This window comes from Salmo salar, chromosome 01 (genome assembly GCF_965601325.2).
Source record: "Salmo salar chromosome 01, fSalSal1, whole genome shotgun sequence".
In the NCBI taxonomy this organism is placed as follows: domain Eukaryota; kingdom Metazoa; phylum Chordata; class Actinopteri; order Salmoniformes; family Salmonidae; genus Salmo; species Salmo salar.
In genome coordinates, this window is record NC_138291.1 from 16,718,078 (window position 1) to 16,735,000 (window position 16,923).

The 16,923-nt window shown below is 48.6% G+C and overlaps 1 protein-coding gene across 3 annotated transcripts in view; it reads left to right on the forward strand.

The window, feature by feature from the left end:
* Positions 1-16,923, forward strand: part of LOC106566627 (arf-GAP with SH3 domain, ANK repeat and PH domain-containing protein 2) — a 124,163-nt gene that overhangs the window by 84,730 nt on the left and 22,510 nt on the right. For all 3 annotated transcript variants that reach the window (XM_014135357.3, XM_014135111.3, XM_014135177.3), the window contains exons 10-12: positions 4,669-4,772; positions 5,439-5,508; positions 16,643-16,730. In XM_014135357.3, the coding sequence (XP_013990832.1) occupies positions 4,669-4,772; positions 5,439-5,508; positions 16,643-16,730 (262 nt within the window). The remainder of the gene's footprint in view (positions 1-4,668; positions 4,773-5,438; positions 5,509-16,642; positions 16,731-16,923) is intronic.

Consider the following 16,923-nt stretch of genomic DNA (forward strand, 5'->3'; position numbering starts at 1 on the left):
CGACTCAAAGAAGTAGTAGAAGAAGAATTGGACTACTTCAAAATGGAGAAAGGCGCTGCCCATGCCGCTGTCACAGATGCAAAGGAACCCCCTCTATCAACCTTTAATGGTAACACCCACCAATGACACACATACAGTACACACACACACACAGGGCAACACTCTACTGGCCTAGTCTTTTCACTGTCACAAGCCCAAGCCCTCTACTGGCCTAGTCTTTTCACTGTCACAAGCCCTCTACTGGCCTAGTCTTTTCACTGTCACAAGCCCTCTACTGGCCTGGTCTTTTCACTGTCACAAGCCCAAGCCCTCTACTGGCCTGGTCTTTTCACTGTCACAAGCCCAAGCCCTCTACTGGCCTAGTCTTTTCACTGTCACAAGCCTTCTACTGGCCTAGTCTTTTCACTGTCACAAGCCCTCTACTGGCCTGGTCTTTTCACTGTCACAAGCCCTCTACTGGCCTGGTCTTTTCACTGTCACAAGCCCTCTACTGGCCTAGTCTTTTCACTGTCACAAGCCCTCTACTGGCCTAGTCTTTTCACTGTCACAAGCCCTCTACTGGCCTGGTCTTTTCACTGTCACAAGCCCAAGCCCTCTACTGGCCTAGTCTTTTCACTGTCACAAGCCCTCTACTGGCCTGGTCTTTTCACTGTCACAAGCCTTCTACTGGCCTAGTCTTTTCACTGTCACAAGCCTTCTACTGGCCTAGTCTTTTCACTGTCACAAGCCCTCTACTGGCCTAGTCTTTTCACTGTCACAAGCCCTCTACTGGCCTGGTCTTTTCACTGTCACAAGTCCTCTACTGGCCTAGTCTTTTCACTGTCACAAGCCCAAGCCCTCTACTGGCCTAGTCTTTTCACTGTCACAAGCCCAAGCCCTCTACTGGCCTAGTCTTTTCACTGTCACAAGCCCAAGCCCTCTACTGGCCTAGTCTTTTCACTGTCACAAGCCCTCTACTGGCCTGGTCTTTTCACTGTCACAAGCCCAAGCCCTCTACTGGCCTGGTCTTTTCACTGTCACAAGCCCAAGCCCTCTACTGGCCTGGTCTTTTCACTGTCACAAGCCCAAGCCCTCTACTGGCCTAGTCTTTTCACTGTCACAAGCCCAAGCCCTCTACTGGCCTGGTCTTTTCACTGTCACAAGCCCAAGCCCTCTACTGGCCTAGTCTTTTCACTGTCACAAGCCCTCTACTGGCCTAGTCTTTTCACTGTCACAAGCCCTCTACTGGCCTGGTCTTTTCACTGTCACAAGCCCAAGCCCTCTACTGGCCTAGTCTTTTCACTGTCACAAGCCCAAGCCCTCTACTGGCCTAGTCTTTTCACTGTCACAAGCCCAAGCCCTCTACTGGCCTGGTCTTTTCACTGTCACAAGCCCAAGCCCTCTACTGGCCTAGTCTTTTCACTGTCACAAGCCCTCTACTGGCCTAGTCTTTTCACTGTCACAAGCCCTCTACTGGCCTGGTCTTTTCACTGTCACAAGCCCAAGCCCTCTACTGGCCTAGTCTTTTCACTGTCACAAGCCCAAGCCCTCTACTGGCCTAGTCTTTTCACTGTCACAAGCCCTCTACTGGCCTAGTCTTTTCACTGTCACAAGCCCTCTACTGGCCTAGTCTTTTCACTGTCACAAGCCCAAGCCCTCTACTGGCCTGGTCTTTTCACTGTCACAAGCCCAAGCCCTCTACTGGCCTAGTCTTTTCACTGTCACAAGCCCAAGCCCTCTACTGGCCTAGTCTTTTCACTGTCACAAGCCCTCTACTGGCCTGGTCTTTTCACTGTCACAAGTCCTCTACTGGCCTAGTCTTTTCACTGTCACAAGCCCAAGCCCTCTACTGGCCTAGTCTTTTCACTGTCACAAGCCCAAGCCCTCTACTGGCCTAGTCTTTTCACTGTCACAAGCCCAAGCCCTCTACTGGCCTAGTCTTTTCACTGTCACAAGCCCTCTACTGGCCTGGTCTTTTCACTGTCACAAGCCCAAGCCCTCTACTGGCCTGGTCTTTTCACTGTCACAAGCCCAAGCCCTCTACTGGCCTGGTCTTTTCACTGTCACAAGCCCAAGCCCTCTACTGGCCTAGTCTTTTCACTGTCACAAGCCCAAGCCCTCTACTGGCCTGGTCTTTTCACTGTCACAAGCCCAAGCCCTCTACTGGCCTAGTCTTTTCACTGTCACAAGCCCTCTACTGGCCTAGTCTTTTCACTGTCACAAGCCCTCTACTGGCCTGGTCTTTTCACTGTCACAAGCCCAAGCCCTCTACTGGCCTAGTCTTTTCACTGTCACAAGCCCAAGCCCTCTACTGGCCTAGTCTTTTCACTGTCACAAGCCCAAGCCCTCTACTGGCCTGGTCTTTTCACTGTCACAAGCCCAAGCCCTCTACTGGCCTAGTCTTTTCACTGTCACAAGCCCTCTACTGGCCTAGTCTTTTCACTGTCACAAGCCCAAGCCCTCTACTGGCCTGGTCTTTTCACTGTCACAAGCCCAAGCCCTCTACTGGCCTAGTCTTTTCACTGTCACAAGCCCAAGCCCTCTACTGGCCTAGTCTTTTCACTGTCACAAGCCCTCTACTGGCCTAGTCTTTTCACTGTCACAAGCCCTCTACTGGCCTAGTCTTTTCACTGTCACAAGCCCAAGCCCTCTACTGGCCTGGTCTTTTCACTGTCACAAGCCCAAGCCCTCTACTGGCCTAGTCTTTTCACTGTCACAAGCCCAAGCCCTCTACTGGCCTAGTCTTTTCACTGTCACAAGCCCAAGCCCTCTACTGGCCTAGTCTTTTCACTGTCACAAGCCCTCTACTGGCCTGGTCTTTTCACTGTCACAAGCCCAAGCCCTCTACTGGCCTAGTCTTTTCACTGTCACAAGCCCAAGCCCTCTACTGGCCTAGTCTTTTCACTGTCACAAGTCCTCTACTGGCCTAGTCTTTTCACTGTCACAAGCCCAAGCCCTCTACTGGCCTGGTCTTTTCACTGTCACAAGCCCTCTACTGGCCTGGTCTTTTCACTGTCACAAGCCCAAGCCCTCTACTGGCCTAGTCTTTTCACTGTCACAAGCCCAAGCCCTCTACTGGCCTGGTCTTTTCACTGTCACAAGCCCAAGCCCTCTACTGGCCTAGTCTTTTCACTGTCACAAGCCCAAGCCCTCTACGGGCCTGGTCTTTTCACTGTCACAAGCCCAAGCCCTCTACTGGCCTAGTCTTTTCACTGTCACAAGCCCAAGCCCTCTACGGGCCTGGTCTTTTCACTGTCACAAGCCCTCTACTGGCCTAGTCTTTTCACTGTCACAAGCCAAGCCCTCTACTGGCCTGGTCTTTTCACTGTCACAAGCCCTCTACTGGCCTGGTCTTTTCACTGTCACAAGCCCAAGCCCTCTACTGGCCTGGTCTTTTCACTGTCACAAGCCCTCTACTGGCCTGGTCTTTTCACTGTCACAAGCCCAAGCCCTCTACTGGCCTGGTCTTTTCACTGTCACAAGCCCAAGCCCTCTACTGGCCTGGTCTTTTCACTGTCACAAGCCTTCTACTGGCCTAGTCTTTTCACTGTCACAAGCCCTCTACTGGCCTAGTCTTTTCACTGTCACAAGCCCTCTACTGGCCTAGTCTTTTCACTGTCACAAGCCCAAGCCCTCTACTGGCCTAGTCTTTTCACTGTCACAAGCCCAAGCCCTCTACTGGCCTAGTCTTTTCACTGTCACAAGCCCAAGTTAGACATCCACTAATATAGCTGTCTGTATGTCATCTAGGGATGCATTTAGGTGTTCAAAACCCCGATGTACATAACCAAAGCCCCCTTCACTCCCTGTCAACTTTAGCACGCTCATTGAAAGGAACCCATTAATGGTATATGGTGCACTCTTACGATGTGCTTAATACTGTCTTTACCGGATGCTTTTATCCAAAGTGACTTTTAGTTACCACGTGTACTTGTGTACTTCCTGGCTTTAGCTATTATGTGGAGAACTTGGCTACTGTCTGTTTTATCTGTCTGTTCTGTTCTTTACTTCACTGCTTCCGCCTCTTTGTGAACCAAGTCTAGGAGAGTAAGTTTATCTTCTGCACCTCCTTTCTGTGCTTGTCTATCTGGTTGTGGTGTTTTGTCAAGCATTTTCAATAGAGAGAGTTGGTGGGGGCGGCCTGAAAAGCAAAGGTTCTATCTGTACTTATGAAATAGTTGTTTTCCTTTTTAAATTGTTGACGACGGTAACACTACATTCAGAACCCTGAAGACGTTCTTTTAGAATATCTTCCAAAGGTCTTTGCCTTGGCCCCTCCCCCTCTCGGCTCTGTGACGAGGTGATGTCACTAGTGCATGACCCCAGGGCTCTGCTTGTCTTATGTACATAGTGTAGCAGTATCTCAATAGTCTAAAGATGCTCCCCTTCCTTGTCTCCTCTCTTCACCTGCACTAAAAGCAGTGGATGGGAGAAAGCACATGCCGCAGCCAGCATCCCAAGCCACCATATTCTCCTATCCTGGAATTTTCAGATTAGAGCTGACAAAGGAAAGGTACAAGGAGAGGTAGCCACTGTAGACAATTGAGATGCACCCCACCCAAACTCACTGGCTGAGGTGTCTTGTGCCTACTGTACATAGATCCTGTGTGTGTGTGTGTGTGTGTGTGTGTGTGTGTGTGTGTGTGTGTGTGTGTGTGTGTGTGTGTGTGTGTGTGGGTATTGTTGAAGGAGTCCCAGGTGAGACAGAGCGCAACCTACAGTTTGCACCAGCCTCAGGGCAACAAGGAGCATGGTACCGAGCGCTGTGGGAACCTCTACAAGAAGAGTGACGGGTCAGTTTCTCGTTTTCTTCTGTTAAACGTGTAGCATCTTCAAAAAACATTAAAAGAACCAAATGTAAGGTCAGACCGAACAAACAAACACACAAAGTTCTCTCAGGTAATTAGTGGCGAACGTGCATAAAGATGGCAGAATTCAGATATGACGTCATTGTTTTAATACTATCAACTGAGTTTTTAAACCATGGCGTGCAATATGGTTCAGTGTGCCAATAAATCCGTTTTTCAAATTGCCGGCGTCTTGAAGCAAAAATGTTGATCATGTATACTCTGCTCATGACCATACACAAAAAGAGTAACAGAGAGCAATGTACAATACGACAAACTTAACAAAACAAGGAATTTGTGGTAAGTTTATGGGGGCCGCCATCGTTATGGACCTATCTTATTGCTGATACAGCATGTAAGGAAATCCATATTCCATGTTATTTTTATGGTTGAGCTTCTCCCCGGAGACATGAAGACACTGCCCAGACAGTACCCCATTACTTATGCATGTACATATTAATGAGCACTGGTGTGGTTGACGTTAATAATTCATTAGCCATGTCTGTTCAGTTACAATGTGGATTCATGTCGAGTTTAGTGTGTCGCACTGGCGTGTTTATGTCGGTGTGTGTCACAATATGTCCTGTGCCCTCCCCCTCCCCACCTCCCTAGGTTAAGGAAAGTGTGGCAGAAGAGAAAGTGTTCAGTAAAGAACGGATACCTTACCATATCACATGGGACGGTGAGTAATGTGCCGACGAGCACGGACACGCACACGGACACATACGCACACACAGAGGGCAAGACAACCTAGTCCTAGCCAGTTAGCATTCATTTAAAGTAGGCTAATGGCACTAGCCTGTTCTCTTAATGGAGATGAAGCACTCAATCTCACTCATTCTGTCGAACCAGACTGTTCACTGGTTCTCAAACATCTCAGGCATCAGACATGCCCAAAATTGAGCACTTTGGGTTCATTTAGCTAAAATGGTGGGAGCTTTAGTATTAGAATCACTCGAACACCTCAAAAAATGTTATACACTACATGACCAAAAGTATGTGGACACCCGTCGAACATCTCATTCCAAAATCTTGGGCATTAATATGGAGTTGGTCCCCCCTTTGCTGCTATAACAGCCTCCACTCCTCACTTCCACTAGATGTTGGAACATTGCTGCAGGGACTTGCTTCCATTCAGCCACAAGTGCATTAGTCAGGTTAGGCGATAGGGCCTTGCTTGTAGTCAGCGTTCCAATTCATCCCAAAGGTGTCCAATGGGGTTGAGGTCAGGGCTCTGTGCAGGCCAGTCAAGTTCTTCCACACTGATCTCAACAAACCATTTCTGTATGGACCTGTCTATGGAGATTGCATGGCTGTGTGCTCGATTTTACACACCTGTCATCAACGGGTGTGGCTGAAATAGCCAAATCCACTAATTTGAAGAGGTGTCCACATACTTTTGTATATTTAGTGTATATATCCTGGACGCATCCCAAATCACACCCTATTCCCTAGATAGTGCCCTACTATTGACCAGGGCTCTGGTGCCGTTTGGGACACAGGCCTTGTGTCAGGCTAGCCCACTGAGTGACTTTACAAGCACCAGGGACTCACCGGTCTATTGATTTCCTCTACTCTGCTTTCGCTAAAGCAGGTTCTACTTCACTCCATTACTCTAGATTTACTCTCTCTCTCTCACTCTCACTTCATCGCTGTCTTAAGTCATCTTCCTCTCTCTCGCTCTCCCTCTTTCAAAAGGCAAACATACACAAACATGCCAGGTTGAGGGAGGGAAAGGAATCAGGGTTGGTTTTGAAGCACCCTGAGCACAAACCGTGGCCTGGTTTCATCCACCACTGCAGAGCACCACAGTCAAGGAGGGACTCCTCAGCAGACAGGCCCATGCTAACAGACCTTAAAACAGGGGGAAATATTCCTTATGAAAACTTCACAAGAGAGCCTCCATGTTATGTTCTAATAACTGAGGGGGAAGAGCAATGTAGTGTTGTAATGACTGAGGGGGAGGTTGTGTTGTAATGACTGAGGGGGAGGTAGTATTATGTTATAATGACTGAGGGGGAAGAGCAATGTAGTGTTGAAATGACTGAGGGGGAGGTAGTGTTATGTTGTAATAACTGAGGGGGAAGAGCAATGTAGTGTTGAAATGACTGAGGGGGAGGTAGTGTTATGTTGTAATGACTGAGGGGGAAGAGCAATGTAGTGTTGTAATGACTGAGGGGGAGGTTGTGTTGTAATGACTGAGGGGGAGGTAGTATTATGTTATAATGACTGAGGGGGAAGAGCAATGTAGTGTTGAAATGACTGAGGGGGAGGTAGTGTTATGTTGTAATGACTGAGGGGGAAGAGCAATGTAGTGTTGTAATGACTGAGGGGGAGGTAGTATTATGTTATAATGACTGAGGGGGAAGAGCAATGTAGTGTTGTAATGACTGAGGGGGAAGAGCAATGTAGTGTTGTAATGACTGAGGGGGAGATAGTGTTATGTTGTAATGACTGAGGGGGAGGTAGTGTAGTGTTGTAATGACTGAGGGGGAGGTAGTGTTGTGTTGTAATGACTGAGGGGGAGGTAGTGTTGTGTTGTAATGACTGAGGGGGAGGTAGTGTTGTGTTGTAATGACTGAGGGGGAGGTAGTGTTGTGTTGTAATGACTGAGGGGGAGGTAGTGTAGTGTTGTAATGACTGAGGGGGAGGTAGTGTTGTGTTGTAATGACTGAGGGGGAGGTAGTGTAGTGTTGTAATGACTGAGGGGGAGGTAGTGTTGTGTTGTAATGACTGAGGGGGAGGTAGTGTTGTAATGACTGAGGGGGAGGTAGTGTTGTAATGACTGAGGGGGAGGTAGTGTTGTAATGACTGAGGGGGAGGTAGTGTTGTAATGACTGAGGGGGAGGTAGTGTTGTGTTGTAATGACTGAGGGGGAGGTAGTGTTATGTTGTAATGACTGAGGGGGAGGTAGTGTTGTGTTGTAATGACTGAGGGGGAGGTAGTGTTATGTTGTAATGACTGAGGGGGAGGTAGTGTTATGTTGTAATGACTGAGGGGGAGGTAGTGTTGTAATGACTGAGGGGGAGGTAGTGTTGTAATGACTGAGGGGGAGGTAGTGTTGTAATGACTGAGGGGGAGGTAGTGTTGTAATGACTGAGGGGGAGGTAGTGTTGTAATGACTGAGGGGGAGGTAGTGTTGTAATGACTGAGGGGGAGGTAGTGTTGTAATGACTTAGGGGGAGGTAGTGTTGTAATGACTGAGGGGGAGGTAGTGTAGTGTTGTAATGACTGAGGGGGAGGTAGTGTTGTAATGACTGAGGGGGAGGTAGTGTTGTAATGACTGAGGGGGAGGTAGTGTTGTGTTGTAATGACTGAGGGGGAGGTAGTGTTGTGTTGTAATGACTGAGGGGGAGGTAGTGTAGTGTTGTAATGACTGAGGGGGAGGTAGTGTTGTGTTGTAATGACTGAGGGGGAGGTAGTGTTGTGTTGTAATGACTGAGGGGGAGGTAGTGTAGTGTTGTAATGACTGAGGGGGAGGTAGTGTTGTGTTGTAATGACTGAGGGGGAGGTAGTGTTGTGTTGTAATGACTGAGGGGGAGGTAGTGTTGTGTTGTAATGACTGAGGGGGAGGTAGTGTTGTGTTGTAATGACTGAGGGGGAGGTAGTGTTGTGTTGTAATGACTGAGGGGGAGGTAGTGTTGTGTTGTAATGACTGAGGGGGAGGTAGTGTTGTGTTGTAATGACTGAGGGGGAGGTAGTGTTGTGTTGTAATGACTGAGGGGGAGGTAGTGTTGTGTTGTAATGACTGACGGGGAGGTAGTGTTGTGTTGTAATGACTGACGGGGAGGTAGTGTTGTAATGACTGACGGGGAGGTAGTGTTGTAATGACTGACGGGGAGGTAGTGTTGTAATGACTGAGGGGGAGGTAGTGTTGTAATGACTGAGGGGGAGGTAGTGTTGTAATGACTGAGGGGGAGGTAGTGTTGTAATGACTGAGGGGGAGGTAGTGTTGTAATGACTGAGGGGGAGGTAGTGTTGTAATGACTGAGGGGGAGGTAGTGTTGTAATGACTGAGGGGGAGGTAGTGTTGTAATGACTGAGGGGGAGGTAGTGTTGTAATGACTGAGGGGGAGGTAGTGTTGTAATGACTGAGGGGGAGGTAGTGTTGTGTTGTAATGACTGAGGGGGAGGTAGTGTTGTAATGACTGAGGGGGAGGTAGTGTTGTAATGACTGACGGGGAGGTAGTGTTGTAATGACTGACGGGGAGGTAGTGTTGTAATGACTGAGGGGGAGGTAGTGTTGTAATGACTGAGGGGGAGGTAGTGTTGTAATGACTGAGGGGGAGGTAGTGTTGTAATGACTGAGGGGGAGGTAGTGTTGTAATGACTGAGGGGGAGGTAGTGTTGTAATGACTGAGGGGGAGGTAGTGTTGTAATGACTGAGGGGGAGGTAGTGTTGTAATGACTGAGGGGGAGGTAGTGTTGTAATGACTGAGGGGGAGGTAGTGTTGTAATGACTGAGGGGGAGGTAGTGTTGTAATGACTGAGGGGGAGGTAGTGTTGTAATGACTGAGGGGGAGGTAGTGTTGTAATGACTGAGGGGGAGGTAGTGTTGTAATGACTGAGGGGGAGGTAGTGTTGTAATGACTGAGGGGGAGGTAGTGTTGTAATGACTGAGGGGGAGGTAGTGTTGTAATGACTGAGGGGGAGGTAGTGTTGTAATGACTGAGGGGGAGGTAGTGTTGTAATGACTGAGGGGGAGGTAGTGTTGTAATGACTGAGGGGGAGGTAGTGTTGTAATGACTGAGGGGGAGGTAGTGTTGTAATGACTGAGGGGGAGGTAGTGTTGTAATGACTGAGGGGGAGGTAGTGTTGTAATGACTGAGGGGGAGGTAGTGTTGTAATGACTGAGGGGGAGGTAGTGTTGTAATGACTGAGGGGGAGGTAGTGTTGTAATGACTGAGGGGGAGGTAGTGTTGTGTTGTAATGACTGAGGGGGAGGTAGTGTTGTAATGACTGAGGGGGAGGTAGTGTTGTAATGACTGAGGGGGAGGTAGTGTTGTAATGACTGAGGGGGAGGTAGTGTTGTAATGACTGAGGGGGAGGTAGTGTTGTAATGACTGAGGGGGAGGTAGTGTTGTGTTGTAATGACTGAGGGGGAGGTAGTGTTGTGTTGTAATGACTGAGGGGGAGGTAGTGTTGTGTTGTAATGACTGAGGGGGAGGTAGTGTTGTGTTGTAATGACTGAGGGGGAGGTAGTGTTGTGTTGTAATGACTGAGGGGGAGGTAGTGTTGTAATGACTGAGGGGGAGGTAGTGTTGTAATGACTGAGGGGGAGGTAGTGTTGTAATGACTGAGGGGGAGGTAGTGTTGTAATGACTGAGGGGGAGGTAGTGTTGTAATGACTGAGGGGGAGGTAGTGTTGTGTTGTAATGACTGAGGGGGAGGTAGTGTTGTAATGACTGAGGGGAGGTAGTGTAGTGTTGTAATGACTGAGGGGGAGGTAGTGTAGTGTTGTAATGACTGAGGGGGAGGTAGTGTAGTGTTGTAATGACTGAGGGGGAGGTAGTGTTGTAATGACTGAGGGGGAGGTAGTGTTGTAATGACTGAGGGGGAGGTAGTGTTGTGTTGTAATGACTGAGGGGGAGGTAGTGTTGTGTTGTAATGACTGAGGGGGAGGTAGTGTTGTGTTGTAATGACTGAGGGGGAGGTAGTGTTGTGTTGTAATGACTGAGGGGGAGGTAGTGTTGTGTTGTAATGACTGAGGGGGAGGTAGTGTTGTAATGACTGAGGGGGAGGTAGTGTTGTAATGACTGAGGGGGAGGTAGTGTTGTAATGACTGAGGGGGAGGTAGTGTTGTGTTGTAATGACTGAGGGGGAGGTAGTGTTGTGTTGTAATGACTGAGGGGGAGGTAGTGTTGTGTTGTAATGACTGAGGGGGAGGTAGTGTTGTGTTGTAATGACTGAGGGGGAGGTAGTGTTGTAATGACTGAGGGGGAGGTAGTGTTGTAATGACTGAGGGGGAGGTAGTGTTGTGTTGTAATGACTGAGGGGGAGGTAGTGTTGTGTTGTAATGACTGAGGGGGAGGTAGTGTTGTGTTGTAATGACTGAGGGGGAGGTAGTGTTGTGTTGTAATGACTGAGGGGGAGGTAGTGTTGTGTTGTAATGACTGAGGGGGAGGTAGTGTTGTGTTGTAATGACTGAGGGGGAGGTAGTGTTGTGTTGTAATGACTGAGGGGGAGGTAGTGTTGTGTTGTAATGACTGAGGGGGAGGTAGTGTTGTGTTGTAATGACTGAGGGGGAGGTAGTGTTGTGTTGTAATGACTGAGGGGGAGGTAGTGTTGTGTTGTAATGACTGAGGGGGAGGTAGTGTTGTGTTGTAATGACTGAGGGGGAGGTAGTGTTGTGTTGTAATGACTGAGGGGGAGGTAGTGTTGTGTTGTAATGACTGAGGGGGAGGTAGTGTTGTGTTGTAATGACTGAGGGGGAGGTAGTGTTGTGTTGTAATGACTGAGGGGGAGGTAGTGTTGTAATGACTGAGGGGGAGGTAGTGTTGTGTTGTAATGACTGAGGGGGAGGTAGTGTGTGTTGTAATGACTGAGGGGGAGGTAGTGTTGTAATGACTGAGGGGGAGGTAGTGTTGTGTTGTAATGACTGAGGGGGAGGTAGTGTTGTGTTGTAATGACTGAGGGGGAGGTAGTGTTGTGTTGTAATGACTGAGGGGGAGGTAGTGTTGTGTTGTAATGACTGAGGGGGAGGTAGTGTTGTGTTGTAATGACTGAGGGGGAGGTAGTGTTGTGTTGTAATGACTGAGGGGGAGGTAGTGTTGTGTTGTAATGACTGAGGGGGAGGTAGTGTTGTGTTGTAATGACTGAGGGGGAGGTAGTGTTGTGTTGTAATGACTGAGGGGGAGGTAGTGTTGTGTTGTAATGACTGAGGGGGAGGTAGTGTTGTGTTGTAATGACTGAGGGGGAGGTAGTGTTGTGTTGTAATGACTGAGGGGGAGGTAGTGTTGTGTTGTAATGACTGAGGGGGAGGTAGTGTTGTGTTGTAATGACTGAGGGGGAGGTAGTGTTGTAATGACTGAGGGGGAGGTAGTTGTGTTGTAATGACTGAGGGGGAGGTAGTGTTATGTTGTAATGACTGAGGGGGAGGTAGTGTTGTGTTGTAATGACTGAGGGGGAGGTAGTGTTGTGTTGTAATGACTGAGGGGGAGGTAGTGTTGTGTTGTAATGACTGAGGGGGAGGTAGTGTTATGTTGTAATGACTGAGGGGGAGGTAGTGTTGTGTTGTAATGACTGAGGGGGAGGTAGTGTTGTGTTGTAATGACTGAGGGGGAGGTAGTGTTGTGTTGTAATGACTGAGGGGGAGGTAGTGTTGTGTTGTAATGACTGAGGGGGAGGTAGTGTTGTGTTGTAATGACTGAGGGGGAGGTAGTGTTGTGTTGTAATGACTGAGGGGGAGGTAGTGTTGTGTTGTAATGACTGAGGGGGAGGTAGTGTTGTGTTGTAATGACTGAGGGGGAGGTAGTGTTGTAATGACTGAGGGGGAGGTAGTGTTGTAATGACTGAGGGGGAGGTAGTGTTATGTTGTAATGACTGAGGGGGAGGTAGTGTTGTGTTGTAATGACTGAGGGGGAGGTAGTGTTGTGTTGTAATGACTGAGGGGGAGGTAGTGTTGTGTTGTAATGACTGAGGGGGAGGTAGTGTTGTGTTGTAATGACTGAGGGGGAGGTAGTGTTGTGTTGTAATGACTGAGGGGGAGGTAGGTTGTGTTGTAATGACTGAGGGGGAGGTAGTGTTGTGTTGTAATGACTGAGGGGGAGGTAGTGTTATGTTGTAATGACTGAGGGGGAGGTAGTGTTGTAATGACTGAGGGGGAGGTAGTGTTGTAATGACTGAGGGGGAGGTAGTGTTGTGTTGTAATGACTGAGGGGGAGGTAGTGTTGTGTTGTAATGACTGAGGGGGAGGTAGTGTTGTGTTGTAATGACTGAGGGGGAGGTAGTGTTTGTTGTAATGACTGAGGGGGAGGTAGTGTTGTGTTGTAATGACTGAGGGGGAGGTAGTGTTGTGTTGTAATGACTGAGGGGGAGGTAGTGTTGTGTTGTAATGACTGAGGGGGAGGTAGTGTTGTGTTGTAATGACTGAGGGGGAGGTAGTGTTGTGTTGTAATGACTGAGGGGGAGGTAGTGTTGTAATGACTGAGGGGGAGGTAGTGTTTGTTTAATGACTGAGGGGGAGGTAGTGTTATGTTATAATGACTGAGGGGGAGGTAGTGTTGTGTTGTAATGACTGAGGGGGAGGTAGTGTTGTGTTGTAATGACTGAGGGGGAGGTAGTGTTGTGTTGTAATGACTGAGGGGGAGGTAGTGTTGTGTTGTAATGACTGAGGGGGAGGTAGTGTTGTGTTGTAATGACTGAGGGGGAGGTAGGGTGTTGTAATGACTGAGGGGGAGGTAGGGTGTTGTAATGACTGAGGGGGAGGTAGTGTTGTAATGACTGAGGGGGAGGTAGTGTTGTAATGACTGAGGGGGAGGTAGTGTTGTGTTGTAATGACTGAGGGGGAGGTAGTGTTGTGTTGTAATGACTGAGGGGGAGGTAGTGTTGTAATGACTGAGGGGGAGGTAGTGTTGTAATGACTGAGGGGGAGGTAGTGTTGTAATGACTGAGGGGGAGGTAGTGTTTGTAATGACTGAGGGGGAGGTAGTGTTGTAATGACTGAGGGGGAGGTAGTGTTGTAATGACTGAGGGGGAGGTAGTGTTGTAATGACTGAGGGGGAGGTAGTGTTGTGTTGTAATGACTGAGGGGGAGGTAGTGTTGTGTTGTAATGACTGAGGGGGAGGTAGTGTTGTGTTGTAATGACTGAGGGGGAGGTAGTGTTGTGTTGTAATGACTGAGGGGGAGGTAGTGTTGTGTTGTAATGACTGAGGGGGAGGTAGTGTTGTGTTGTAATGACTGAGGGGGAGGTAGTGTTGTGTTGTAATGACTGAGGGGGAGGTAGTGTTGTGTTGTAATGACTGAGGGGGAGGTAGTGTTGTAATGACTGAGGGGGAGGTAGTGTTGTAATGACTGAGGGGGAGGTAGTGTTGTGTTGTAATGACTGAGGGGGAGGTAGTGTTGTGTTGTAATGACTGAGGGGGAGGTAGTGTTGTAATGACTGAGGGGGAGGTAGTGTTGTGTTGTAATGACTGAGGGGGAGGTAGTGTAGTGTTGTAATGACTGAGGGGGAGGTAGTGTAGTGTTGTAATGACTGAGGGGGAGGTAGTGTTGTAATGACTGAGGGGGAGGTAGTGTTGTAATGACTGAGGGGGAGGTAGTGTTGTGTTGTAATGACTGAGGGGGAGGTAGTGTTGTGTTGTAATGACTGAGGGGGAGGTAGTGTTGTAATGACTGAGGGGAGGTAGTGTAGTGTTGTAATGACTGAGGGGGAGGTAGTGTAGTGTTGTAATGACTGAGGGGGAGGTAGTGTTGTGTTGTAATGACTGAGGGGGAGGTAGTGTAGTGTTGTAATGACTGAGGGGGAGGTAGTGTTGTAATGACTGAGGGGGAGGTAGTGTTGTGTTGTAATGACTGAGGGGGAGGTAGTGTAGTGTTGTAATGACTGAGGGGGAGGTAGTGTAGTGTTGTAATGACTGAGGGGGAGGTAGTGTTGTGTTGTAATGACTGAGGGGGAGGTAGTGTAGTGTTGTAATGACTGAGGGGGAGGTAGTGTTGTGTTGTAATGACTGAGGGGGAGGTAGTGTAGTGTTGTAATGACTGAGGGGGAGGTAGTGTAGTGTTGTAATGACTGAGGGGGAGGTAGTGTTGTGTTGTAATGACTGAGGGGGAGGTAGTGTTGTGTTGTAATGACTGAGGGGGAGGTAGTGTTGTGTTGTAATGACTGAGGGGGAGGTAGTGTTATGTTATAATGACTGAGGGGGAGGTAGTGTTATGTTGTAATGACTGAGGGGGAGGTAGTGTAGTGTTGTAATGACTGAGGGGGAGGTAGTGTAGTGTTGTAATGACTGAGGGGGAGGGAGTGTTATTCTATGTTGTAATGACTGAGGGGGAGGTAGTGTTGTAATGACTGAGGGGGAGGTAGTGTTGTGTTGTAATGACTGAGGGGGAGGTAGTGTAGTGTTGTAATGACTGAGGGGGAGGTAGTGTTGTGTTGTAATGACTGAGGGGGAGGTAGTGTTGTGTTGTAATGACTGAGGGGGAGGTAGTGTTGTGTTGTAATGACTGAGGGGGAGGTAGTGTTGTGTTGTAATGACTGAGGGGGAGGTAGTGTTGTGTTGTAATGACTGAGGGGGAGGTAGTGTTGTGTTGTAATGACTGAGGGGGAGGTAGTGTTGTGTTGTAATGACTGAGGGGGAGGTAGTGTTGTGTTGTAATGACTGAGGGGGAGGTAGTGTTGTGTTGTAATGACTGAGGGGGAGGTAGTGTTGTGTTGTAATGACTGAGGGGGAGGTAGTGTTGTGTTGTAATGACTGAGGGGGAGGTAGTGTTGTGTTGTAATGACTGAGGGGGAGGTAGTGTTGTGTTGTAATGACTGAGGGGGAGGTAGTGTTGTGTTGTAATGACTGAGGGGGAGGTAGTGTTGTGTTGTAATGACTGAGGGGGAGGTAGTGTTGTGTTGTAATGACTGAGGGGGAGGTAGTGTTGTGTTGTAATGACTGAGGGGGAGGTAGTGTTGTGTTGTAATGACTGAGGGGGAGGTAGTGTTGTGTTGTAATGACTGAGGGGGAGGTAGTGTTGTGTTGTAATGACTGAGGGGGAGGTAGTGTTGTGTTGTAATGACTGAGGGGGAGGTAGTGTTGTGTTGTAATGACTGAGGGGGAGGTAGTGTTGTGTTGTAATGACTGAGGGGGAGGTAGTGTTGTAATGACTGAGGGGGAGGTTGTGTTGTAATGACTGAGGGGGAGGTAGTGTTGTGTTGTAATGACTGAGGGGGAGGTAGTGTTGTGTTGTAATGACTGAGGGGGAGGTAGTGTTGTGTTGTAATGACTGAGGGGGAGGTAGTGTTGTGTTGTAATGACTGAGGGGGAGGTAGTGTTGTAATGACTGAGGGGGAGGTTGTGTTGTAATGACTGAGGGGGAGGTTGTGTTGTAATGACTGAGGGGGAGGTTGTGTTGTAATGACTGAGGGGGAGGTAGTGTTGTGTTGTAATGACTGAGGGGGAGGTAGTGTTGTAATGACTGAGGGGGAGGTTGTGTTGTAATGACTGAGGGGGAGGTAGTGTTATGTTGTAATGACTGGGGGGGAGGTAGTGTAGTGTTGTAATGACTGAGGGGGAGGTAGTGTTGTGTTGTAATGACTGAGGGGGAGGTAGTGTTGTGTTGTAATGACTGAGGGGGAGGTAGTGTTATGTTGTAATGACTGAGGGGGAGGTAGTGTAGTGTTGTAATGACTGAGGGGGAGGTAGTGTTGTAATGACTGAGGGGGAGGTAGTGTTATGTTGTAATGACTGAGGGGGAGGTAGTGTTGTGTTATAATGACTGAGGGGGAGGGAGTGTCATTCTATGTTGTAATAACTAAAGGGGAAGAGCAATGGGGTGTTATGTTGTAATAATTAAAGGGGAATAGGGATGTCGCAGTGCTGTGCTGATTCACAGGTAGACCTGTACGTGATTGCGATGCATTTTTAGGCGTCATAATATGTTTACTTTCGTAGTTTATGATTTATAATGTGAGTCCATGTAGGCTAAATGGATTAATTGGGTAAATTGACACTGGGGGAAGCTTTGTTACATTGCTAGTCCTAACAGGTATTTTTGGTGTGGCAGGGTGTAGTTTCCATCATGCTTTGTCTTTGCTGATTCTGATGTTTTTCTTTCCTGTCCTCCTCCTCCTCTTTCTCGCTCTCTCTCCTCCCACCTCCCTCCCCTTCAGACAAACCGACCGCCGGCAAAACTCAACCTCCTCACCTGCCAGGTGAAACACAACCCAGAGGAGAAGAAAAGCTTTGACCTCATCTCACGTAGGTTTACTCTGCCTTTTACCCCCTCTTTTCCCTCTGTGTTATAGGAATACCTCTACAAATGGACCCTGCTGGGTTCTCACAGGGCCTGCCCTGCACACTGTGGTACCTCAGCTTGTGTTCTCACAGGGCCTGCCCTGCACACTGTGGTACCTCACCTTGTGTTCTCACAGGGCCTGCCCTGCACACTGTG